Source organism: Tenrec ecaudatus, chromosome 18 (genome assembly GCF_050624435.1).
Source record: "Tenrec ecaudatus isolate mTenEca1 chromosome 18, mTenEca1.hap1, whole genome shotgun sequence".
In the NCBI taxonomy this organism is placed as follows: Eukaryota; Metazoa; Chordata; class Mammalia; order Afrosoricida; family Tenrecidae; genus Tenrec; species Tenrec ecaudatus.
This window is the reverse complement of record NC_134547.1, coordinates 1,831,845-1,858,855: the sequence shown is the minus strand read 5'-3', so window position 1 is coordinate 1,858,855 and position 27,011 is coordinate 1,831,845. Positions and strand designations below refer to the sequence as shown.

The 27,011-nt window shown below is 54.7% G+C and overlaps 1 protein-coding gene across 1 annotated transcript; it reads right to left on the bottom strand.

Annotated features, from left to right (window-relative positions):
• Positions 1-17,984: 17,984 nt before the first annotated feature.
• Positions 17,985-26,446, bottom strand: PEG3 (paternally expressed 3). The gene is made up of 7 exons (XM_075536537.1): positions 26,053-26,446; positions 25,790-25,870; positions 25,318-25,389; positions 24,647-24,744; positions 24,254-24,356; positions 23,662-23,754; positions 17,985-23,565 (listed from the first exon to the last, which is right to left on the bottom strand). The coding sequence occupies exons 1-7, from the start codon at positions 26,429-26,431 to the stop codon at positions 19,643-19,645; spliced, it is 4,749 nt and encodes a 1,582-aa protein (XP_075392652.1). The 5' UTR covers positions 26,432-26,446; the 3' UTR covers positions 17,985-19,642.
• Positions 26,447-27,011: the final 565 nt, after the last annotated feature.

Here is a 27,011-nt window from a genome sequence, read left to right as displayed (position 1 = left end):
ACTTTATAGGATTATATATAATTTATGAAATTCTAATATGTCATCACAAAGCTCTTCCTTACATATATGTGTGAGGGCCTCTCTGGACTTGGATCTCTAGTCAACCTGGTCTAACACAGGGAGCTCGGAGTGATTGAATACTTAAGGACTGCTGGTGGTCTGTGAGTTAAGCGACTGCTAAATGCAAGGTTATTGAGGGTAAATTCTGCCCTCTCCTATAGGGTTGCTATGAGTTGGTGTTGACTGGATGGCAGTGAGAGGGAAATTTTCATTAGCAAGTTGTCTTTCTTCTGAGGTACCTCGGGGTGAACACAGATGGTGTGGCATTTACATGATGTGTCAACCTGTGAAGGGGTGGAGTCTAGCCTCTCAATCAAGTCACAGCCCAGGAGGCCTCTGTGTGGGCCTGGCCTTCTCCAGAGGATTCTGGAAACTCTGATGTTCCTCCTTAGAGGCAGGGCACACATGCTTGCTGCGAGACATTCTGGATGACAAGCCCAATGGAGTTACACTGAGGGAGCCAAAGCCCTGGAGCTAGAGGAGCCACATGGAGACCCACCGCTACTGGATCCATAAGACTTTCCACCCACTGGCCTATGACCTTCCTGCATTCAGCATTATTGCATGTGCTGCATGAGGCTGAAGAGTAATTTATAGACTGGAATTGAACATATGGGCTAATATCGGGCTTATGGACTTGATCTGGACTGAGATGGGATGCTTCTTAATATACAATTACTCTTTATATAAAACTTTTTCTTATACACTTAGGAATATCTATGAATTTGTTTCTCTAGCCCACCCAGACTAACACAGATGGCCAGCCTCAGGTTCTCAGTCAAGGGTGTTACCATCTGCACCGCCAGAGTGTGACAAAAGTCCCCCAAAACACTAATGTCGTGAAACGTGAAGGCTGAAGGAGTGTTCGCCAATTCCGTCCTTCCATAAGCCAACCCATGTGTGTGGGTGCAGGAACCCTGGTGGCATCATGGGTTATGTGTTGTGCTGCAAACCACGAGGTTGGCAGTTCAAGACCATCAGCTGCTGCGAGGGAGCAAGATGAGGCTTTCAACTTCCTTAAAGAGTTGCAGTCTCAGAAACCCGCAGGGGCAGTTCAAACCTGTCCGTTTGGTCACAACTTGATAGCAGGGAGTTTTGTTTGTTTCTTTATGTTGGAGGACGAACCAATCATTGGAACAGACTGGATAGTGTGGTTGGCACACAGAGCTGTGGCCCCCGGGATGTGTCATGGAGAAGGCGGAGACCCTGCCCTCACGGTGCAGTGTGCAAGACTGGAGTTAAGTGGGGAAGCCGATAGTATGCTGTCTGGTAGCAACAATCGCTACGGAGACAACAAAGGAGGTCAAGGGACAGACAGAGATGGGGGATGGTGACCAGGGAATCTTCCTGGAGGAGAGGCCATGTGAGCCCCCTCCCTCCTGAGAGTTGAGGGTCTAGAGCAGCTAGACACAGCCAGGGCACAGAGCCAGATGACCTGTGCTACCACCCCAGTGCCACGGCTGGTCGCTGAATGGTCTCAGGAAGATGATGCCCCTCTCCATGAGGAAGGGGAAGGAAGCAGGAGGGGAATGTGTCCCCCAGGGAACCACCCCCTGCCCCCCAACACACACAGGATGGGCTTAAGGGACATACGGAGCCCTCCAGCCATGGCAGAGATTCTGCTGGGTAGAGAGAGTGGGCCCTCCCAAACAGCACTGATCTCCAGCAAAGTGAGAGGCCAGCAGGCTTACCGGTGTCCGTGCTGGCAGGAGTCTGGCTGGCATTCTCCCCGTCTCTTTGGAGTGCTTGCTGGAGGGCTGAGCAGGGGTTCTGACAGGCAAGGCTGGTGGCGTCAGGAGGTTTTGCTGCCCACCGAGGAGTGGGAAGCCCAGTCATTAAAAAAAAAGTAATCATAAATAACAGTGTACTAATAAAGCAATAAAATTAAGTTCATAATTAGAATTTTAAAACCCAATATGGGAACAAGTGACCAGGGCAAACAGATATGGAGTACTTACTCTACGCCAGGCATTGCTGTACAAGACCCCATTGACATGCTAAAGAGCAAGGACATCACTTTGAGGACCAAGGTAACCCTGACCCAAGGCCATGGTATTGCCCATAGTCTCATATGCGTGTGAGGATCCCCGGCGGGGGAGCGTTTGGTTCTGTACTGAGCTGACACCTGGAGGAGCAGAGGTTTGAAAGCATCAGCCATTCCTTGGGAGAAAGGGCTTTCTACTCCCATACATGAGTTACGGCCTGAGACACTCAACTCTGCAGGGTGCCCACGTGTTGGCAGCAACTCAGCGGCGGTGAGTTTGGTTTTGCGTTTCCTCTGTGTGTGGGAGGGGGGCATGAATAAGGAAGACTGAAGGAGGACAGATTCCTTTGAACCGAGATGTTGGTGAAGAAGATCAAAAGGACCTATGGACGGCAGGAAGAAAAAAACAAACGGGTCTTGGAAGAGGTACAAGACCCTTTAGAAGCATGTCTGATGAGACTCTGTCCTGCAAACCTTGGCCTTGCCATGGGGAGGGACCAGTCCCTGGAGAAGGACATTGTGCCTGAGAAAGTAGAAGATCAACAAAAAGGGGGGGTACGACTCTTTGACCATTGAGATGGATTGACACAATGGGGTGCAACCACAGGCTCAAACAGAATGATTGTGAAAATGGTGCAGGACCATGTGGTCTCTCTCTCTCTCTCTCTCTCTCTCTCTCTCTCTCTCTCTCTATTGTAGAGCTGCCATGAATCGGAGCCAACTCTCAGACACCCAACAACACTCTTCTTGGCAAGAACCCTGCTAATCCAATGGGTAAGCACTCAGCTGCTGACCCAAAGGTTGGTGGGTCAAATCCACACTGTAGACTTCTCACATCTGTCACCTGGTGACGCCATCCTCACCTGTACAGTGCCCTTGTCCTTGTAGGTTATGTGTGGGGAGAGGCAGCCTCATGTGTCCCCTGCTTACAGTGACAGGGCAGGCCCTCCGCAAGGGGCAGATGACCAGAACAGCTAGGACACTGGCTCGGGAGCCAGCACCCTGTTGATCAATGGGCTGGTCTTGGGAATGCAATGTCACCTCTCCAAGTGTTGGCGTCCCAGACAGGGAACAAGCCTTTCTCTCAAGCCTCTCTGGGTGGACTCGAACTGAGAGAGACTCGCACTAGCCACTGTGATGCCACCTTATTGACTGCCGGATGACCTGCCTCCTTCCCCCTCCCATCTTGGAAAAGTCCTGCTCGTGATTGATTGTACTCTCATGTTCTCGAGATCAGAGCACTGCAATTCGTAAGGTTGTTCCTTTTGATGTTGTGACCAGGATATTGCTGTTTTATTGATGATAACCAGGTGGTTATCATCAATGCTGTGTCCTGTACCGCTGCTCACTAACTCTAAAGAACAGTAACATTAATTCTGATGTCTGCTTCTGCCCACGCTTGCTTAAGTCCTAGAGGAATGATAAGTGGATTTGGGGCCTTTAAGGACGGACTGACATGTCCACTCAGAACTGCAATCAAAGAATGGCTTTTAGATTCTAGCAGTCCAGTTAGCGCCGAATAAAGACTCTTCTAAATTATAGAGACAGTATGATGCCTGTCATCTTTTTGAACACACAACAAAACCACCAAGACCTTTTGATCTCCTTCCCCGAATCGCTTCCGAGAACGAGTGGCATGCATGGGAGCTACAGAGTGGTTGGAACCGAGGACATGGGGAGAGTGCTGTGACAGCGAGCGGACGCTCACCTATGCCACCGCGTGAAATGTGACTACGCCACTGAACAGAAATCGAACTTGTTCTGTGAACTTCCCCTGGAGCCACCAAAAAAAATAATTATGATTTATTTTCTGGGCATGTATATGACACACATATGCGAACCTTCCAATATGAGTGGGCCCGATCACAGTTCCAGAGGCAAAGCTGGGGCCGTCCAGGGGATCCTCACTCTAGGACAGCATAGAGCTGCCCCCACAGGGTTCCCAAGGCTCTACTCTTTTTTTCCCTCAACACAGTTTTATTGGCACTGCTTCCACATGTCAACGATGCAATAATTCAGTCCTATCAAGAAGAGCCGTGCAGTTGTCCCCACCATCGCTTCTAGAGCACTTGGTTCTTCCCCTGCTCAGTGTCATTCCTGTGGCTATTCTTTTTCTTATAATGGTGGCAACAAGATTGACACGACACATTCTCCCATTCAACAGCCTCTGCCTGCGTCACTCAGCGCCACACATTTCACTCCGAGTGTGGAACAGCCATTATTGAGCTCCTATTCTGTCCCCATGAACACCACGAACAGAAACTCAGTGTCCCCTAAGCACAAAGCCGCTCTCTCCTTCACCCAGGATCAGGCTGTACTCTTTAGGGAAAGCAGACTGCCTCATCTTTCTCCCAAGAAGCAGTTAGTGGGTTTACACCGCTGACCTTGGAGCTAGAAGCTGAGTGCTTTCACCACCGTGTCACCAAGGTAGCAATTGCCATTATTTCGGTACATGCCCAGTGACCCAGTCATCAGGAGAGACCAGTCTCTGGGAAAAGGACATCAGGATGGGTGAAGGGGAGGGGCAGGGAAGAAGGGAACCACCCCACCCTGGACCAGTTGGACGGACACAGCGGCTACAGCAATGGGCTCACACATAACAATCCTCGTGAGGACGGTGCAGGACCAGGCGGTGTTCCGCTCTGTGACTCACTAGGTTGCTGAGTCCGACCCGACCCGACCCGACGGCATCTCCCTATAACGACACCACAGATAACATTTAAAGACCGGAGCGGAGGTCCTACATTTCAGGACACGCACTGCCCTCGAGTTCTTGCTGACTCATGGTGGCCCCACAGAGCAGGACAGAACTGCCCTTGTGCATTTCCTGAGACCATAACCCTTTATGGGAGGAGAAAGCCCCATCTTTCTCCCAGGAAGCAGTTGGTGGTTTCGAACCGCTGACCTTGCAGTTAGCAGTCAGACGTATAGCGTGGCGTAACGACTAGGGCACCCCAGGGCTCCCTGTATTTGAGCTAGTAACCTTAGATTGGGAAAGGGGGGTGTCAATCTCGGCACGGTAGGTTCCCCCTCTGTAAACAATGAAGGCCACCAGCCCTTCGCTGTGAGGATTCGGTGATGAGACGCACGGGTGTTCAAACAATGCCTATCAGAGAGTGAAATGAAGTCCCACCGGAGCCTGGGAACTTCACACTGGGCATGCTGGTGCGCGTGCATTAAAGTCAAGTACGTGGACAAGGCAGATGTCAGGCACCGGTGCTTTAGTGACCGTGCCCAAGGGCTGGAGGCGGCAGGGGGAGAAAGTCCATGTGTGTTTGTTCATGTGGAGGGACAACCTGGCAACAGGTATCGGCAATGGTTGCTGCACTCGGTCGCCATTGACTTCACTGAGGTGTCTGCGTGAAGGATGTGCACTTGACAAGCGTGGGGGGTGGGGTGGTCTTTCTCTCTTCACAACAGTGAACCAACAGTAGCAGCAGCACCCAAAGCAGGGGCTGCAATGGAGCAAGGGCACGGCCTAATTGTTCTCAGGGGGCTCTCTGTCTTCCTTCCAACTTCCCAGCATCTCTGTCCCAGTCTGTGGGGCCTGGGATGCTGGTGCCCGCCCCAGCACTCCTCACTCCGTGCCGGGCCCCCAGACCTGGGACAGGCCTCCCACACAAAAGTGAAATGAGACAGTGGGATCATCAGAGAGGATGTAGCCCCCAAGCCTTGGGGTAGCTGAGAGAACTGGGGCTGGGAACCAACAGGATCATAGCCCCACAGTGAGTCCCTCACTGGCCTCCCCCTCCCACCCCCCGCCCCGCACTTGAACACTTAGAAACATAAATTGAGATCAACACACATGTTCAAACAGTAGAACTAAGATAGGCAGACTCAACCACAGCCCAGCCCCCCTCCCCCCCAAACACACCAACAGACACACTCAGACACCCTCACACTCCCGTGGGTGGACACCTCCCCCCTCTAGAAACTCAAAAGATGCCCCCTCCCTTCAGCTTTGAAGGTGATTTTAGAAATGAGACCCACTCATCCACAGACCTCACCGTAATCATGCTTCAAAGGGGGGGATACTCAGGCACACACGTTGTATTAGGCTGACTTCTCTAGAGAAGCAGAATCAGTGTATAAAGAGAGATTTATATCAAGAAAATGACTCATAACGTGAATGCAGGGAAGGGCAGAGTGAAGACCCAAAGCCCATCTGTAGGCAACTGGACATCCCCCTTACAGAAGGGTCACGAGACAAGCCATTCAGGGTGCAGTATAGCACCAATGAAACAGACAACTTTGCTCTAGTTCTTTAATGCTTCCTCCCCCCACTATCATGACCCCAATTCTACCTTACAAATCTGGCTAGACCGGAGCATGTTCACTGGTACAGATAAGAGCTGGAAACACAGGGAATTCAGGACAGATAAACCCCTCAGGACTGATATTGAGAGTAGCAATACCAGGAGGGGAAAGGGAAGGTGGGGGGGGGGGGAAACGACTGATCACAATGATCTATGTATAATCCCCTCCCAGGGGGACGGACAACAGAATAAGTGGGTGAAGGGAGACATTGGTCAGTGAAAGATATGACAAAAATAGTAATTAAAATAGTAATTTATAAATCACCAATGGTTCATGAGGGAAGGGGTGGGGGAGGGGGGAAACGAGCTGATACTAAGGGCTCAAGTAGAAAGTACTTTGAGAATGATGATGCCAACATAGGTACAAATGTGCCTGACACAATGGATAGATGTATGGGTTGCAATAGGAGATGTATGAGCCCCCAATAAATGTATTTTTTTTAAAGGAAATGACTCACAGGGCTGTTGAAGCAGCAGAGTCCTGCCCGACTCCCCACAAGGGCTTGCTGCAGAGGCAGGTGACCCTCAGGTCTACAGGTCCGATGGCAGACCAGCAAGGGTTCCGGGGTCGGCAGGCAATATGGCGGGCTGTTGGCTCCCAAGTCCAAAGAATCGGAGGTTGAAAAGCCAGATGCAATGCAGGAAGAAAGTAAGCTTTCCCGCAGTGTCCACTTACAAGGGAATTAGGACACCCTCCACCCCACCCCCACCCGAGGACATTTCCTTCCAATTGAATCGGGGCCATGACCAACCCTCCCATCACCGCTCGTTCACTCCAAGCAGATGCCCCTGACGGAGTTGATGCCACAATGTTCGATCACATTGTGAGGTGGGGTGGGGGTGTTAATGACAGCCTCACTGCCAAACCACTGGGAGTCTTGGCCCAAGTCAAGCACATGCAAAGCCTAACTCTCACAAACTGGCAAGACACACTTTCAGATATGCTCCGAGGACACACGGACAGACAAGTGCACGCACACACACACACACACACACACACAGTTGCAGACACACATACACATACCCTGGCCTTGGCCTCCCTCCCCCACACAGGACTACCACCTCAGAGACCCACCTCAGGCTCTCCATCCTGCACCCGGGGCTCACTTGAGGTCCACCATCCTAAGACCAGTCATTCCTCAAGAGGTCTCCCTATCTGCATCCAAGGTGTTCCAGACCCCAAAACTGCTGCCTGAGGGATACTGCCTACACCTCCAAAACGGCCCTCAGAGGCGCACTCCTCTGCCCCAGCAGGTCAAGGCGTTACCTGATCCCCTGGCCCCAAATGGACACCTCAGATGTGCTGTAGCCCTTCTGGATAGCCCTGGCCTCTTGCGTCAGACTAGCCTTCACCAAAGACTGACTTCCCAGCCCCCAAAGGTCTTCTGGACCACACAGGCCCCCCGGGCATCTCCTCCTCTGGCACATTCCCCACTGCCCCCATTCCTTCCATGTGGACTCAGAAATCCACGCCTCCTCCGGCCACAGTGACTGACCCAGGGTCCTCAGACTGATGACCCCTTGCCCTGCGCGGTTTGCCTCCGCCGCTCACCCCACAGCAACACCCCACCCACACGTGGATGGACATCTGATCCAGGGGCCACCTCACTGTCCCTACAGTAGGGTTCTGTCCGTAGATCAGGGTCCTCATGCAGGTGGGGGGATGGAGTGGGGTGCTTGAGAGTGAACTGGGGTCTGTGCAGATGTGCTCTGGGACCTACACAGCATCCCCAAAACACAGCTAAACACATGTACACACCCTGACACATACCCCTTAACACACCCACATAATGCACACTCAGTACATACACACACTGTAACATACGCATAACACAAAGACACACCCTAACACATACCCTTTAACACACCCACACAACGCACTCAGTACATATACACACCCTAACACACTCCACACACAGCACCCCCCACCACAGCTAAACACATGCACACACCCTAACACATACCCCTTAACACACCCACACAGCACACACCCTCAGTACATACACCCTAACACACTTACCACACACCCCTTAACACACAGCACAATACACACACTCCAGCACAACCCTAACTCATCACACCCTAACACACCCTAACATACACACACAAACATACATGCCTTTATACACAGCAACACACACCCTTACTGCATATATCATGCACCCTAACACACCAGCACACACACTAACACACTTTTCCAGTCAGTCCAGCACTGCCACACTCACACCCAGGCCCTGCCAACCAGAACCAAGTCAGAGGCCCCTTGGACTCACACTGCTGCCGGCAGACTTAGACATGCACCAGTCACACAGACACATAGATACCGACTCAGGTGTGTGCACACACTGTCCTTTACCCAGCGCGCGCACATGCACACACAGGTGCAGCCTCCGCACACACATCCCCTCCCACGGACACACTCACCCAGGTACACATTTGCCCACTCACCCTCACACACAAGGAGAGGGGCACACTCTCCTCCCAACAGACAGCTCACGCAGGTCTGGGAAAACCATCTCGGAGAGTCAGCTAGCACCTGCAGACCTTTACAAAGCCGGTCACCGGCCACACAGCCAGGTACTCAACTCAGTCCCACCAAGTCCTACAGTTGGATGCCACGTACCCAGCGGGTGAGGTTTGGGGGGCACAGACGCAGCCTCAAATGTACCAGACCCACCATCACAGACTACTACACACACATACACACACAAAAATGCATGTGCAAGCAGACACAAAACCACTCAGACACATGCAGGGGTACACACGAACTCGGGACCACACTGGAGCAGACACACTCGGGGACACACACACACACACAGACACAGGCAGGAATTCATGACTCACAGATTCGCAGACACCCATACAATCACATACAGTCATACACACCCCACACCCCGAGACACAAACTTGGGACAGAGGCACACAACCCTGCGGTGCCACGCAGTCCCACCAATACGACCCCCGCAGTCTCGCAATCTCCTGCCCTCGCTCCCTCCAGCTCCCTTGCACCCCCCCACCACACACACCCCCCAGGCACTCACCCCCCACCTGGGCGCCCCCCGCATCCTCCCCCCACACACACACACACACACTGGCAGGCGAACATGACCCGCACTCCCGACGCCCTCTCTTCGCCCCTCGCGGGCGCTCCCGCGGCCCACTCACCACCTTCACCTGGAGCTACTGAATGCCTGTGGGTGGAATTCAAACCCGGACCCCAGCGCTCCTGAGCGCCGCCCGCTAAACTGCAGATCCCAGAACGCCCCGCGCCGCGCCGCGCCCGCCGCTCCGTGTCTGCCAAGGGGCTCGAGCCCCCGCCGCGCCCAGCGACCGATGGGAAATGTAGTCCCAAGATCGACACGGGCTGTGCCACGCGCGCTGCGCTGCGGGGGGCGGTGAGGGGTGTCCCCGCGGAAGTGGCCCGTGTCCCCAGTGATAGAGCGACAGACTAGCCCTTAGCAGAAGGAAGGGGCGTCCGGCTGGGGGAGCTCTTCACTGTGTACCCCTCACTTCAATGCCATGGAGTCGATGGGGACTCCTAGGCACCCTATAGGACAGGGCGGGACTGCCCCTGTGGGCTTCTGACACTGCCACTAGATCTAAGTAGAAAGCCCGGTCTTTCTCCCACGAAGCAACTGGTGGTTTCGAACTGCGGGCCTTGCCCTAGCAGCCCAACGAGTGGTGTAACCCCAGCAGGACCAGGGCACGCTCCTCCCAAAAGCTAAGCCCCATCCCGCAGCAGCGCTGCAGTAGGGGTCCAGGTGCACCCTGACACCCCAGCCCCAAGAAAGACAAATGGCCTCCGTCACCTTCACAAAGTTGATGCTGCTTTTCTATGGAGGGGGACCCCAAAAACCAACCTCACTGGTTTCATAGGGATCCTCTAGGACTGGGTGGAACCGTCCCAGTGGTTTGTCAGCGGCTGTACCTCTTGATGGGAGTAGAAAGCCCCAGCATTCTCCACAGAGGCTGGTGGTTTCAAACTGCTGACCTCGCAGACCGCAGCCCAACACCTACCTAACCACTGTGTCTCCAGGGCTTCTATGGACAGAAAAGTACTTTCCAAATACGCAGTCTGCTCTCCTAAAGATTCCCAGGCTGGGACACACTGGGGAACAAGTCTACTCTGCCCTACCGAGTTGCTGTGAGTCAAGGTCGACTTCTTGGCAGCAGTAGTTAATGTGTCTGAGCATCCTGGAAGTCAGAATGTAGATCAGCCATCATTCTGTGGGGGAAACTGAGAACCAAGAAGAGTGGGAAAATTCTCGAAGCTCACATTGAAGGATTCTGGGAGGCGGGGATTCTCATGGAGGCAGGGTGCTAGTAGAGGGAGGCCTTCCCATTGGTGGGTTGGAGCTGCATCCCCATCATTCTCCTTAGAAAAGGTTCCCCCCACCAGGACCCCCGTAATAATGCCATTTTCTAAGGTGCTGCTTTGCTCCGATACTCTTGAAGGTTTAACTGCTTGAAGGCTATCTGCCCCATTCCTTTCAATTTACTGCCCCTTGGACCCATTCCGTTCTGGAGGTTGGTCCCCAACAACTCTATCACCAAAAGAAAAGTGTGCTACATTGTAGCGATCCAGAAGCTAATTGCAACCAAAAGACAATTGGTGTCATGGGATAAGCATTGGGAAGTTGTGTGGAACCTCAGGTTAGCTAGGGTTAAAATTCACCAGGAATAGTCCCACTCGGTCCTACAGACTCCCTGTGAGCGGGAATCGACACGATGACAGTGGGCTCGTTTTATTTTGGAATTCATTGAGACTGCTTTAATACAGCCACACAAGGAAGCACTTGGGAGGGAGCGTGCGGAATTGTATTTGATGACACGGGAAGTTGATCATATACGTTGTTAGGTGCCTTCCAGTCCATTTCACACACAGAACAAAACACCAGTCCTGCACCAGGCTTACAGTCATGGCTGCGATTGAGCCCACTAGTGGCAGCCATTGTGTCAACACAGCTAACTGAGGGTCTTTTCTCTCTCTCTCTCTCTCTCTCTCTCTCTCTCTCTCTCTCTCTCTCTCTCTCTCTCTCTCAATATCTCTCTCTCTCTCTCTCTCTCTCTCTCTCTCTCTCTCTCTCTCTCTCTCTCTCTCACCTCTGCTCTATTTAGCATATGTACTTCTATAGCAGCAGTTCTCAACCTGTGGGTCGCGACCCCCCTTGGGGGTCGAATGACCCTTTCACAGGGGTCGGCCCAAGACCATCAGAAAACACATTTCTGATGGTCTTAGGAACTGAGACGCCGCTCCTCTGTCCGTCTCCAGGCGGGTCCGCCCACACGCAGATATGGCCCCAGTGTGAAGACTGTTACCCATGCTACACCATGCTTCAAGACAAAATGTAATTGATTTGTCATTAAAAATAAATATTACACAGTCTATAATGATATATTGTTCTTGTGATTCTTTGCTATACTTTAATTATGTTCCATTTGTCACAATGAAAATTCACCCTGCCTATCAGATAGTTACATGACGATTCATCACAGTAGCAAAATGACAGTTACGAAGTAGCAACAAAAATGATTTTACGGTTGGGGGTCACCACCACATGAGGAACCGTATGAAAAAGATCATGGCATTAGGAAGATTGAGAACCACTGGTCTATAGGGACTGGGTTCCCCTGATAACAAACCCAAAGTACGGAAGACGAAGTCTCCCTGCCCCCACTCCTAAGGAGCCCTGATTCTGCCTACTTCTTCCAAGACAGACCTGTGTGTGGTATGGTCAATATTCTTCCCCTACACAATTGGCCACGCCTATCCACTCGTTATTTTAGCTTATTGGGTCTGCTCTGTTCACTGTCCACCTTTTGAGGGAAACCTGAGCTCATTGAAAATACCCCGGCTTCGGCCACGTGCAGCTCAGCCTTCAAAGGGCCAGCTTCGCTCGTTAACACTGAACAGCGGTCTCGTGCAGCAGATCAACGCAATGCAATATGTGGTTTGATTGCATTTTTCTTTCTTTTCTCCCCTTCCCGCCACCCCCCACAAAGTGGGTTTGTTTTTTGTTTTTCTATTTAGACAGGTAAGAACGCTGCATCAAATAAAACCCAAGCAAACACCCCTAGTTGTGAGTTGATCTTGACTCAAAAGGACCCTAAGGAATCCTGGTGGTATAGTGGTCAGTGTGTCGGGCTGCTACTGCAAGGGCGGTGGTTCAAAGCCACAGGCACTCCGCAGGAGAAAGACCAGGCCCTCCAGAGTCTCAGAAGCCCCCGGGGACAGTTCTGAACCTGTCCTATAGCTTCACTATGAGTCACAACCAGTGAGTTGGTTTGGGTTTGGCATACAAGTTGGGCTGCTAACTGCAACTTTTCACCATCAACAGTTCGAAACCACCAAGCACCACTTGGAGAAAGACGGGCTTTCTACTCCCTTTAAGAGTTACCATCTCGGGAGCTCACAGGGGCTGTTCTACCCTGTCCTATAGGGACACTCAGAGTGGACATTGGCTAGACGGCAGTGAGAAGGACCCCATAGGGCATCGTAGTGCAGTCCCATTGGTTTCTGACGCTGCAAATCTGCACCGAAGCCCTCTGCCTCAACTCTCACCAACAAACAGCTGGCAACTTCTAGCTGCCCAACGACTTGCTGCCCAACGCCCACCTCATGGTGCCACCAGGGCTCCTTGAAGGCAGGGGGCTGCTATTTCACATCCACGTAATGGTATTGGCAAGCGCTGGCGTTCCAATCGAGTCCAACTCGTCCTGGGGCAGAGGGTTTTCAAAGGCCGAGCTTTTCGATTGGAAGGCCAACGGTTTAGCGTTTACAGATACATCCCAGAAGTATGTGTGGATGAAAAACACCAAGAAAATGTGGCGTGGATTTGAAATAACGCCCCCTGAGGTGAAGCTGTCCCTGTTTCTAAGGAATCCCACACGCAGGCCTGGTAGTGTTCCACTTCTTCTTCTTTTATCCCCCCCTGGTAGTGGTTTTTGCCCCAGGAGGGACCCCCTGGGTCCTGAGGCAACTGAGTGCCTCCCTCCCCCTCACTATCACCTGGAGAACCCAAGGAATGAGTCCCAGGCCGGCGTGGGAGTTGGAAGCGTGGGGTCCAAGGGTGCGTGTGTAGCTCAGTCTCGGGAGGCCAGACACAGCTTCCAGGACCCTCGGAGCGACAAATTGTAGGTCGCACTCGGGAACCATGAGAACAGTTCACTAGCATCTGCTGTGGCTCCCTTCTCACTAGTGGCCAGAGGCCATTCCAGTGGCCCCTCCCATCAGCATGGCCCCTCCGACATCTCCTGTGGGGGAGGGGTAGCTTCCTCGGATGGGGAAGAAGCGTCTCCTGAAGATTTGAGGATGCTGCTCAAGGGTTGTCTCCACTTTCTCAAAATGGGATCTTGACCCGCCCTGCCCCCCAAACACCTGGGAATATAATTTTTTTTTAAATAGGGCCTATGGAGCTTCCGGGTTCTTAGGCTCTTCCCTCAAGACTCCTCACCACCATCTTGCCAATAAGAGCCAGCCAAGATCCCCTGTCTCTACTAGCACCCAAACTCTTCACCTGAGGGATTGGCCAAGGCTATGCATTTAACCGAAACTGGTCAGGGACTTGAAGGAAAACGCCTGTCTTACCAGGAACCTTTGGGCGTGCTGTCCATACGTTGCCCATGCTGTCAGGAGAGACCAGTCCCTGGAGAAGGCCATCATGCTCGGGAAAGCGGAGGGGCAGAGGAAGAGAGGAAGGTCCTCCAGGAGATGGAGGGACATGGTGGCTGCAACACTGGGCTTGGGCACAGGCATGGGGAGAAGATGGCGCAGGACCGGACCGTTCTGTTTCATTCTGTTGCGCACGGGGTCGCTGTGGGTCGGAATTGCCTCATTGGCCCAAGAACCATCAGGAACCAAGCATCCTCAACTCTGTATGGCTGGCTCTCTTTCTGGGTCTGCCTTTCCACACAACCACCCAACTAACCCTCCCTCTAGTGAGTCTGACCGGACAGACACATGGATCACATTAACTAGTGGGCCAGAGCTCAGGGACCATTCATGACCATGGGGGGCGGGGACAGCTATCCTTTTGTCAGGGTTGTGGATGGAGGGTGTGGTAGTTACATAATTTGTCAACTTACAAAGGGGTGGAGTCTAGCCTGTCAATCAGGTCATAGGCAAGGAGGCCTCTGTGTGGGCATGGCCTTCTCCTGAGGATTCTGGGCACTTTGGTCTTCTTCCCTGGAGGTGGACCCACACTCTCTGCTACACACAATACCTTTGAAATGTCTTGACAGTTTGCTACACAGACTCCTGTTGACAAGCCACATGGAGCTACACTGATAGAGCCAGAGCCCTAGAGATGGGCTGGAGGAGCCACGTGGAGACCCCTGCCAGTGCTGAGATGCTTTCTACTGTCCCTGGAGCGACTAGACTTTCCACCCACTGGCCTGATCTTCCTGTATTCAGCATCATTGCATGTGTGGCATGAGTCTGAAGAGGAATTTATAGATTGGCACCGGACATATGGGGTAATAATTGGACTTATGGACATGATCTGGGCTGGGATGTTTACTTAGCATACAATTCTCCTTTGATATGAAGTTCTCTCTTACCCACATATGAGTCTCCCTGGATTTGCTTCTCTAGTCCACCTAGACTAACACAGAGGGAGAGCCTCAGGACCCATAGCGGCCTGCCGCCCATCCTTGTGGTTCACTCCTCTCCTCCCTGTGGCCTCAGCTAACCCCCGTAGCATCTGACTCAGGAGCGCGACTCCCTTCTGCCCCGTCTCATGCAGGGGCCACTTGAAGCCACGAGCTCAAGGCAGAGCCGTGAGTGTTCGGAGTGTGAGGTCAACAGTGTTAATATTAAAGAATATTAGAGAATGTGGGTCTCCCAACTCAAATTCCAAAGTAGTCAGAATGAAGTGGGGGATAAGGTGGTAGGGGTGGTACGCTTTTCGATGAGAGCCAACTCTGGGAATTGCGCAGGGAAACGCCAAGTGGTGGGAAATGCTGGGCCATCTCCTCTGAGCTAGGGACTCAGGGGGCATGGCAACTGGCCTCCAGTGTAAGGGACACGGGGAGCAGCTTGACCCTACACCTCCACAGTCACTCCGGAAACTCAAGTACAGGTACAACCAGGTCCCCTCTCCCCCTCCCGCCCCCCTCCCCCCACTCCCTGGTCTGGTTGCATGGCTGCTTCCAGTGGCAAGGCCAGGCTAAGCATGTGAATGCTGGGAAGAACTGCCAAGACATTTCAAAGGGATTCTAATCCCATATATCTTTATGTTACCTTTATAACAGCCCCCCTGTCCCCCAGTGGAAACGTGGAATGGAGTTGCTGGGTGCATTTGTGAGCCTTATCAAGTTTAAAGATGGGTCTGGGACATGGGTTTTTTAACTTTTTAAACGGCCATTTAAAATGTGGATCAAGTAGGGATTGGAAGGTCCCTTAGAAGGGATTGTTGAATTCTGTGGGTTTTTTGAAAAGTACCCGAATGTCCAGCCCAAGGTGGCTCTAAGGTTTGGTGACGTTTAATGATGGACAACCCCACTCAAACAAGGGAGAGACTGAGAAAGATCTTATTTTTAACTTTATTTGTTTATTGTTGACATTATTACAGATAGATAGATAGATAGAACGATCACACAACCATAGCGACAGAACCAAAAAACCTGTGCACAGAAACAAGATGGAGAAGATACATTGGGATGGTAACAACGGTCTTTGGACGGTGTGAACACGGGTGGATTTCTCGTCGACATGTCTGCGACTTTCCAGTTTCTATGATGCGTGTGTACCGCACGCTGACACTGGAGATAGATGCAACAAGGGTGGGTCGCCAAGACACAATGAAAAGGCCATTCCAGGGAACAGAGACCAAGGAGTGAACCCCACCTCCCACAACGACCACACAACTGTTTCGTTCCCATGGTTTTCCAGATTTCTCCCCTCTTTGACACGCCTCTCCATTCGCAGACGCACCCTGTTAGAATCCAGACCAGTGCACAGGCCATGCTGAAGGAAACAGATCCAGGTGTTGGCAGTAGTTGTTGGGCGTTGGGGATATGGAGTAACTTTCTTTTAAAATTCTACTTGACTGGGTTTTCCAAAGTTTCTATGAGTATGCATCGTTACAGTTGTAATGGAAAAATACATCCATAAACTTGATTACCAAGACACCAAAGACCACTCAAGGAATTGGAGACAAAATATTTAACCATGATCCCACAACGACCACACTATTTTAAAATTATTTTCCACATTTCTTGTCATTTTAGACTTTAAGCACACCTATGGAACACACTGCTATAAGCACAAGCTTGTGTACTGAAACAAGATGGAGGGCTTCGATCACGATGTTAACAGCGGTTGTTGCGTGTTGGGAATATGGGCACATTTATTCTCTTTGCTTTTTAAATTCTCTTTTCGAATTGACTGTACTTTCTGAATTTTTTTCCTTCTGGGTGTCGAATCAGCTTAAAATAGAAACATACATGATAATCTTTGTTATCTGAGCACTGGAATAAGGAACATTTGAACAAATGAAAAGAATTTAATCATAATTCCAAAGGTAACGTAATGAATTTGGAGTACACATCTGACACGGTTCTAATCATAAACCTGTGTACAGAAATAAGAAACACCAAGATAGAGGAGAGTATCATCTATCTTTGGATGGCGGGAATATGGATATTGTTGGGTATCTCTCTCTTTTTTTTTCCTTCTCCACTTTTGTTATTTCCCAAATGTTTGATAATGAATTCAAATGATGTCCACCATGGAAATGGGACCGATTACACACTTTCGTGACTGACTGCAAACATTTTAGGGACACCATGGCAAAGAACACTGGAGGACTTTTAAGAAAATAATGCGAAACTATCAGTCTACAACAACACAACAGCTTTTGACTACAAGCGCACATTTTTTTTAAACACTTAGAATTGTAGTATAAATATAATTTCGTGTCCTGCTCCTTTCACTTACTGGTCCAGGCTGTTACCTAACTCTCCGTGATTATCATGTTCCACAGCTGCACTTAGGCCATCGCTCCCCCTATGGTTTGGCAAGGGAGCCGTTCATCTCATGAATCTAAGGCTGCCGGCAAACGGGTGGGCCCCCTTGACATCTGTTTGCCAAGTTGCCTTCTGGAAGGGTCTGACCCATCAACGTTGCCGGCAGTCATCAGCCCACCCAGCTCAGCCAGGAAGGCATCGGTGTGGACCCACATGGGAAAGGTCCTCCCCGGGGCTAGTGCTAGTGCACCTCCATTTCCAATGCTCTGGTCATTCTAACCCGGGGATCTTCTGTGCAGCTGGCCCTCGGGGACACGAGGTTATCAAAAAGGCCTCCTGCTGTTCCCATGGTGGCCTGCTCTGTTCCTTCTCACCAACCCACCCTTGCCAGCCCCTGCTGCCCTCCCTCCGAGGTCTCGGTGACCGAGCAGGACCCCTTCTTTGGCTTACTCCTAACTCCTGTTTCTCGCTGGCATCTCCCCCTACCCCACCCCACAACACCCCCCCCAACACCCTCCCCTAGGCTTTGGCACTCCCTGCAGTGTCGAGCCTTCTCCCCCCCCTGCCACCCCGACGGGCCCTCATCTTCACGCCCAGGAAGAGGGTGGTCTTCAATTCTGTCCACATCATCTGCTCCACTTTTTTTTTTGCTCACTTCTTCTACAGATCTTAACAAGGTTGGTTGATTTTTTAAATTTTTTTGTTTTGTGGTTTTTTTTGAACTTTTAAAATTTTTAATATTTTTTTATCCCCCCCAACCCCCCTCAGCCAACTCAAGGCCTAAGAATTTCTTCCTCTGGCCATGATGTGGTTGAGGAGTGGGGACGCAAAGGAGGGTGGGTAGTCCACAGACAAGGACGCGGGACATCTCGAGCGAGCCGCGTACCACGAGGCAGATTGGGGGCAAGTGGGACACAGACGACTAAACAAACACAAGGCCCTAGTGGCCAGCTGAGAAATACGCAGGGAGGGCCCAGAGGGGAAGGGACAGATAGCCAACACAACAAATTAAGGCTGCTGGGGAACCTGAGTCCATGTTAAGCTTGGGCTGAATATAAAGAAAGCTTTTTTTGTGTGGTTTTTTTAATTTTATGTTTTTTTTGTAGTTTTCTTTTTTTTAATTAGGAAAGACGGAGGGTCCGGGGAAAGGGGAGAAAAGAGAGTTAAGTTTGCGATAGAAAGCTCTAAGGGGACGGGGTCCTGGGGACCCAGGGTGGCGGCACACACAGGCTCACGATGCGCAGGTGGCCGGAGCCGCCTTGTCACTTTTCACTTAAGGCAAGAAGCGCACAGGGGAGGTGAGGCGTCGCTTATCTGCAACCCTATTTACATCAAGGGAGCTTCTGCTCCCGGGGTTCTCCGCCTTCACTAGCCATGGCTGCTGTGTGCTAGCGAGGGCGACAGCCCACTACTTCAAGGCAAAGATGTACAGATTTGGGGAGGGGGCTGGATGGGGAGCTTCTGAGCTGTGACTTGGGGGACTGCACTTGTAGTGAGTGCTTTTTGTTTGTTGGCGAATTTTTTGTATGAGAGCTACCCTGAGGTACCAGGTAGCAGCGGATCGAATCCGGTTGTCGAAAGGCCAATCCTGGGGTGGTCGAGGCTCATGCAGTGTCCACTGCTGGAGCACTGGGGTCAGGGTAGGCGGGGGTAAGTGGGGGCCAGAGGGAGCTACCAAGTGCTTCTTTTCACCCAACAGTCAAGGGTAGCCATGCCCCTCCCCAGTGTCTCGTTCAGGCCTCCACCCAAGGAGCGAGGAGCGAGAACCAGGCACCTACTGGAGGGGTCAGATGCTCCACAAGCCATCTTCTCGGGATCTGAGTGCCTTACAAACACATTCTCATTTGTCGGTGTTCTCAGCCCTGGCCCCCGGTCCCAAGTCCAGGATGCCTGGGGTCAGGTGACTCTGCCCCTCAAGCTGTGAGGTGCATGGCATTAGCTCCAAATGCATGAAATGAGTGTTGTGCTGATTTGCTGTCCAGCGAGGGAGCACGGTCACAAGGGGGTCACTGACAGTTGCTGGGGGCACTTTCTAGAAGCTTGGATAGTCAGGAGGGTGCCCCTCCTCAAAATCTGTGGATGGAGGGGAGAGGTCGGATGTGAGGGACCACTGTCCCAGAGCACACAGTGAGGTCTGTTGGGGAGGAGTCTCCACGGGCTTTATTTTCACAAGGGGTTTGGTTTGCTGATGTCTGCGAAGGCAAGCACACACCAGAGTCGAACTGGGATTGTCCAGGGTTAGTTTGAATTCTCCACTGTGTCAGAAAGGTCAAGTCCTAAGGTCGGGTCTTCCAGCTTTCACACTTGGATGTTCTCAGCCGGTGTGGGAGTTCTGGTGCCTGGCAAGAGACAGGCGGTCGGTGAAGAACTGCCCGCAGACGTCACATCGGAAGTATTTCTCGTCGTCCCAGTCGTTGGCGCCGGCGCTGGTGCTGGCCTGCGCAGTGTAGCGAGAGCTCTCTCCGTAGCCGTTACCTGGCTCGTGCAGGATCATGCGGGCATGTGTCTTCAGGTGCTCCCGGTAGGCCGAGTTGGAAGGGAAGGTTTCAGCACATTCCTGGCAGTCGTAGTATGGTTCTTCCACCTGGATCTCCTGATCTTCGTCGTCGTCCTCCTCCTCCTCCTCCTCCTCCTCTTCCTCCTCCTCCTCTTCTTCTTCTTCTTCCTCCTCCTCCTCCTCCTCGGGGTCTTCAATTCCCGCACCATCGGGCTCGTCGGCATCATCCTCTGGCTCCTCCTCGGCTCTTTCTTCTGGGTCTTCGATGTCAGCACCATGGGGCTCCTCGGCGGCGGCGGCGGCGGCGGCGGCAGCAGCAGCATTGGCAGCGGCGTCCCCTCTGGGCTGCTCTGCTTCCCCACCGGGCTGCTGGGCCTCACCGCTGGGCTCGGCGGCCTCCCCAGTGGGCTGCTCGGCCTCCCCGCTGGGCTCGGCGGCCTCCAAGTCGGGCTCGGCGGCCTCCACGTTGGACCCCTGAATGCGCAGGACTTCCTGGGGGACCACGGAATTGGCCTCCACCTCCTGGGCCGCTTCCGCCTCCTCCACGTGGAGCTGCTGGTGCTTGACCAGGATCGTGCTGTGAATGAAGGACTTGCCGCACTCCTTGCATTCGTAGAAGGGCCCGTCGCCGGCGGGGAGGTCGAAAAAGGAGGTGTGGACGAACGTGGCTCCGTAGTCGAAGGCTTCGCCCTTCTCGTGCACCCTCATGTGATCCCTCAGGTCGGACTGGCTGAGGAAGGTCTCGCCGCAGGTCTTGCACTCGTGGCTCCTCTCTTCGGCTTGGTCCCTCTGGAACTCGGTGAGGGCCAGGCCCTGGACGACGGTGTCCTCGCAGACCTTGCTCTGCTCCGGCTGGTCCTCGCCAGTGTGGATGCGCATGTGCTCCTCCAGGACGGAGCTGTGGATGAAGTCCTGCCCGCACACCTGGCAGCGGAGGTTCCTGGACCCCGAGGGCCGGCTCTTGGCCGACCGCCGCCGCTTCTGCGTGTGCAGCCGGAAGCGCCGCAGGGAGCCCTCGCTGTACTGCCTGCAGGCGTAGAAGGGCTCCCGCTCGTGCAGCTTCTGGTGCTCGAAGAGGAAGTTGTTGCTGATGAACGACTCGCCGCACTGCGGGCACTCGAAGAGCTGGTCGCCGTCGCTACTGCGCTGAGCATCGCCGAAGGAGCAGGGGGTCTGCATCCCCGAGGGCCCGCACGAGGGCCCGCACGGGCGGTTCTCCAGGAGGCACGCCTGCTCGTGCACTTCCTCGTGGTCGCGGAGGTCGTCGAGGTCGGTGAAGCCCATGCCACAGTCCTTGCACTCGTAGATTGTGCACTCGGACACGCTCTTGCCCGGGCGCCGGTCGAAGCCCAGGCTCTGGACGACGGAGCGCTCGAAGGACGCGGCCCCGTGCAGCCGCTCCCGGCAGTAGACTTTCTGGTGGCAGTTGAGGGCCTCGCGGGTGATGAAGCACTTGCCGCACTCTCTGCACTGGTGGCGCCGGCGCTGCTCCTCCGAGAAGGCCTCGTGGTCCACGAACGCCAGGCTGCGGATGACGGACCGCTGGTAGGTCTGGCTGCCCGAAGGCCCTTCCAGGTCATGGACCTTCAGGTGCTCCCGGAGGTCGGCGCTGCGGGCGAAGGACGCCCCGCACTGCTGGCACGTGTACGGCCTGGAGCGCCACTGGCTACTCTGCGGAATGCCGAATGGGGAGTGGGTCACCGGGGCCTCGCGCTGGGTGGGCTCCAGGTACTTCTTCTTCGAGCGGGCCTTCTGATGCTGCGCTGGGGCCGGGGCCGGGGCCGGGGCCGGGGCCGGGGCCGGGGTGCTGGGGGCGGGGGGCTTGCCCTCCTCCCTGGACTCGCTGGACGCCCCCTCCTTGGTGGGACTGCCATCGCCGTGGGGCGGATCGGCGCGGGGCGCGCTGTGGATGACAGTGTACTTCAGGTAGTCGGCCTCAGCGAAGGGGTTCTCCAGGACCTCGAAAGGGTTCTCTCTGATGTCCATCTTCGGCAGCAGGCTGAAAGCTGACATGGAGGTGGAGGGCTCCTGCCGCTCCTGACCCTTGGCGAGCGGTTCAGCCCCCGAGCGATGTCGGTGTCGAGAGGGCCTGGCTGCGGCGGCCGTGGCCGTGGCCGTGGCAGCCGTGGCCGTAGCCGTGGCCGTGCTCCGGATGACGCCGCACGCGTTCCCTCCGTAGGCAGCGCTCTCCGCGGCCCCAGCTCGCTCGCATTCCATGGCGTCGGTGCTCTGCACGATGGTGCACTCCGCCCGCGACCTCGGCTTACTGAGCTCCACGGCGCTGTGGCTTTTCTGGGGGTCAGTAAAGGCCAATCGGTGAATAATGGACCGATCGCACCGCCTCCCCTCACAGACACGCTCGTGAGCTGGGGATCTCTGCTGCTCGTCGGGGTTGGCGCTAACGGTACACGCTCTCTCCTCCTGCTCCTGCTCCTGCTCCTGCTCAAGGCCCGGCGGTCTTGTAATGGTGTGACTTTTCTGGGACCCGGGGCAGGGCACGCTACAAATGACTGACTTCTGGTACCCCCTGCCTTCACAGCGGTTCTTTTGAGAGTGACGTGTCGGGTGCTCGCCGAGGGCTGAGCTTTGGGCAAAGGCATCCCTGCCGTCTTTCAATTCACAGAGCTTCTCGGCAGCGGGAGCTTCCTGCTGCCGTCTAAGGGCCTGGCCGGGAATAAAGGTCTCCTCCCACACCGTACCCTGGTTTTCAGAGAGGCTTCCAGCGGGGGCCTCCAGGTGCTCTTTCGGGGCGGGGCTACGCGGAAGGGTCTCCGCACGCGCCTTCCTTTCACGGGCGCTCTCCTTCCCGCACGCTGTACGGGGCTCATTGGGGGCCAGGCTGGGCTCAGGGGCCTTCCCGCAGCACTCACGGTCAGAGTCAGAGTCTGAGTCCCCGCTACGGTGGGTTTTCTGGTGGCCGGCTAGGGCTGAGCTATGGAAGAAGGTCTCCTGACAGAAGCTACATTGATAGAATTTCTCCTTGCCGTACATTCTCTCGAGCTCATTAAGGGTTGGGCTGGGCAGGATGGCGTCCTCGTCCTCCTGCGCCTGACACTCCGTGAGGTCCTCTCTCCCCGGGGCTTCCTGGCACTGCCCAAGCGCATCCCTGGAGGCGCTGCGCTCGGAGCGCTGCGCTTTGGCCAGCTTTTTCCAGGCCTCGCTAAGGGCCACGCTATGGATGAAGGATTCGCCGTAGTCATGGAGCCTCTCCCTCGTGTGCTTGAGCTGGTGCTCAATAAACTCAGAGATCACACTGTAGGCCCACCCGCACACATCGCACGTGTAGGGCAGGGCCTCCCAGCCGGCGGGCGGCCACTCGACCGGGGACGGTGAGATGAGGCTGCTCACGCGCCTGGCTTCCCTCACCTGGCTAAGTGCAAAGGGTTTCTTTGCCCTGTCACCTTTCTGACCAGGGGCCATGCCCTTCCCGTCCATGTCCAGGACTCGCTTTCTGAACAGGAGGTGTGAGTTCAGGCTGAGGCCTCCCCCGAGCACGCTCCCCGCACGGCCCTGCTCCTGAATTACCGATTCCCTCCTGCTGAAGGGGGCCTCCATCCAATCATCACCGAGCACCCCGGGGAAGCGCTGGGGCCGGTCCATGTGGTCCCTCATTCTTCCCGCCTTGGTGTTGCGCGAGACATCTTTGATGAACTTCTCCATGATCACCCCGTGGGAGGATTCGTCCTCACATATTCCCCGCCAGTAGCTCGGCTTTCTGGATTCCGGCATGATTCTCAGGCCTGAAAGGAGAGCTGGGGGTGAGTGCTCACGGACCTGTGGGAGTGTCATGGCAGCGCCTCGCCTTGGCCCCAGGGCCAACCCCGCCAGGCCCTTACCTCGGCTGGTGCTTGGGTAGGCGCTTCTCCTGGACCTGGATGAGTGGCCCTGTGTCATGTGAGAGTGTCCGTCGTCCTCAGCCAGCTGGACCCCTGTGCAGGAGGAGGGAGGGTGGCTCACATTAGAGGGGGTAGGAGTCGGGGGGAGGGCCAAGGACCACCCTCTAAAAGACTTAGGATTCTTAAAACCCCAAGTAGATGAGCACAGGCTATGGCAGTCTGAAGGTGCCCCGGTAGCACTGTGGGTTAAGCGCAAGGTCAGGGGTCCACATCCACAGAACAAAGAGGCTCCTGGGAAGATTTACCACCTGGGCAGGTCTACCCTGTGTCTGGACTGACTCGCTGGCAGGATTGGGTTGCTGGTTGCAGCATGCGGCAGGCACCGGTGGGTCACAATGGCATCTGACCGTGCTCAGCCGCCAATTGAAAGGTCAGCCATTGGAGCAGCCGGAGGCTCCTGCAGATCACAGCCCCAGAAACCTTTGTGGGGTCCCCTGGAGCCCCTAGCAGAGCATCCTGCAGCGAGCTCCACATGGACAAGGCACCCAGGCAGTGCACCCGGGGGAGGGGCTGAAGGACGCGGCCCCCTCACCCAGAGAGAGCAGCTTCCTGTAGTTCTCCATGTTGTCCTGGATCGTGTTCGGGGGCTTTCTCTCCTCCGCAAAGTCCACCATGTCCTGGTAGGACTCCACCTCCTGCAATGGCAAGCAGACTGCTCAGCGGATCGCCCGTCTCCGTGCTGGAAACGGGGGCGAGACACACCGAGGGGCATGAGAAGAGGCCGGCCGTGCCAGCCTGCTGAAGGAACCCATCCCGTCTTCCTGGGGGTCCCACCTCGGCGTGACACGGAGGACCCAAAGGATGCCCATCTGGTGGGTGAGAAAAGACTCTTGAAGTGACCGGAGAACGTGACACGACCTAGCAGGGGTCTCGAAGTGCCCACCCTATGGCCTCTCGGGGCAGGGTGGCCACCTGGTGTACATACCTGCGAGGCAGAGCCAAAGTCCATCATGGAGTCTTGGTCACTGTCGTCATCCCTCTCCATCAGGGGGAGGGGGAGGGGGCGGTCACGTGATGGCGACCCTAGGAAGGAACATGGGGCTGCAGCAGCGTGGCCCAGCCCTCTGCAGACCCCAGACCCACCCTGGCCAGCCGCCCTCCCTGGGGGTCTTCCTGCGGGTACGGGCAAAGACTGGGATGGGTTCATGGATCCAAATTTCTTTTCCCGGCGAGGTCGCTGTATGTTCACGTTCAAAATCAAAACCGAAAAACGACCTATTTTAAAAACATGCTGCCCTATAGCTTACCTTTATTTCTCCCCCAATGGTAATCTTGGGCCAATTTTGCTTAATTTTTATGACATCTTTGCTACAAGATCAAGGGGGAGCAGGGGAATCGATTTCCCTTTGGTGCTCTGTGTCTGATGCCAAAGGGCTCAGGGAAGTCCCCCCATGTCCCCCCAGACAACACAGCCAGAGCCCCTGAGGGTCACTCGGGTGTGAGCGTGGGGTTCAAGGCAGGCACGGTGAGGTGGCACTGGCTGGCCGGGAGGAGCCAAAGGTGCGGGAGATGTGGACCAACCTCTGGGAGACACTGCGTGCTGTCCGCACTCCCTCACCCGGCAATGTGCAGTTGAGGAAGGGGCAGGCCACTTACTATTCCGGTAAGTCTGGGCATACGGCCACTGGTCTCTGGATTCCATGTCTCTGCTCCTGCTCCTTCGGCCGCCTACGTGGGAAGTATCAGAGCAGCCTTCAGTGGCGGGGGTGCAAGCCCCTACGGGGCCTCCCTCACAGGCACGGAGCCCCCCAACCCCAGAGAGAAAGCATGTAGCACCCACCCCCATGGGGGTCTGGTCCACAAGCTCAGGCTCTCCCACTGTCTCCACGGAGAGTGGCCTCTTGCGACCCTCTACCTACAGTGTGGAGAACCCCACCCAATCGCACCCTGCAAAGGAACCAGACCCAAGTCTCCAGATATCAAAACCCTCCTCCCCCCTGCACTCTCCCCTTCGAGCTCTGGGGAAGCAACCATAACCGTCCTCTGGGAACCCCAGCCCTGAGGCCACCTATGCAGGCTGATGGCAGCCCCCCCCCCTTCCCCCCAGCCATCGAGGCTAAGTACTTACTGCCAAAGGAGTGCACTGAGCGGGGTGGTGGGGACTCAGTGCCAACTCGGCTCAAGTCATCGTCACTGTGGACCTCGTTGTCTAAAGGGACATCAGGGACGAGTCATTGCCTTGCCACCACCTCCCAACATAGGTGGCTAGTCCATGCCCACCCCACCTGCACAGGAGCAGGGGTCACCCGGTCCAGCCACCTCTCCGCTGAACACCCACCACCAACTGATGCCAACCCCGGGACTGGGCCACGCACCCGCTGGCGGCCTCACCTTCTGGCTGGTACATTTCGTCCTCTTCCTCGTAGTTCTCCAGCAGGCTCACCAGCCTCTCGCAGTTCGCGGGCTTCTGGGCCAGCACCCAAGGCTTCACTCGCTCGGGGATGATGGTCAGGAACTGCTCCAGGACCAGTAGCTCCACGATCTCCTCGTGGGAGCGTGTCTCCGGCTGCAACCAATCGAGGCAGAGGTTTCGGAGCTGGAGCAGGGTCTTCCGAGGCCCGATAAACTCCACGTAGAGGAGATTCCGAAACCTCTGACGAGATAACTCAGAGTCAGAGGTGCCGTCTCCTGCGTCGCCGTCTAGTGCCCACAGGCCCAGGGCCTGGGACTTCTGAGGTTTGGTGATGGACAAGAATTTTGGAGGCAGCATGGCTCTAAGTCAAAGTCTTGCTGCAGCAATAGCACTTAGGCCAACAGGACCGTCAGAACCCAGGGACCTGCAGATCGCAAGGAGACACACATGTGGCCTGGGCGGTGGGTGAGCAGGGTGTGAGGGGCCAGCAGTCGAACCCTTCCTTCTTCCCCCCCACCGACCACACCACCCCTCCTTGCTGACATGTGCAAGTGCATACTGCCTGCCTTGCCAGCACAGACACCACTGGGCTTCCCGACGCCAATTTTCACGCCTCTGTCTGCTTGGCTGGAGATCTTGCTTCTCTGGAAAGCACCAGCCTCCTGCTTCACGAAGCTGCTCTCCCTCCACACCCACGCCCCCCATCTCCTGGACTCTCTCTCTGACCTGTGTTCATTTCCAACCAAATGCCTAGGCTTCCCAGAGGTTGATTTCCGACCTTCCTTCCTTTCTAACGTGACCACGGACAGCCGGTCGCATGTTAACTTCAGGGCCGCCAGCCCGACTGTTCTCAGGCTGGCCTCCTCTCCCGTGTTCCACCTCCGGGAAGCCCTGGGGTGGGAACTTGCAGCAGGACTGGTCTCCGTCGTAAAACCAC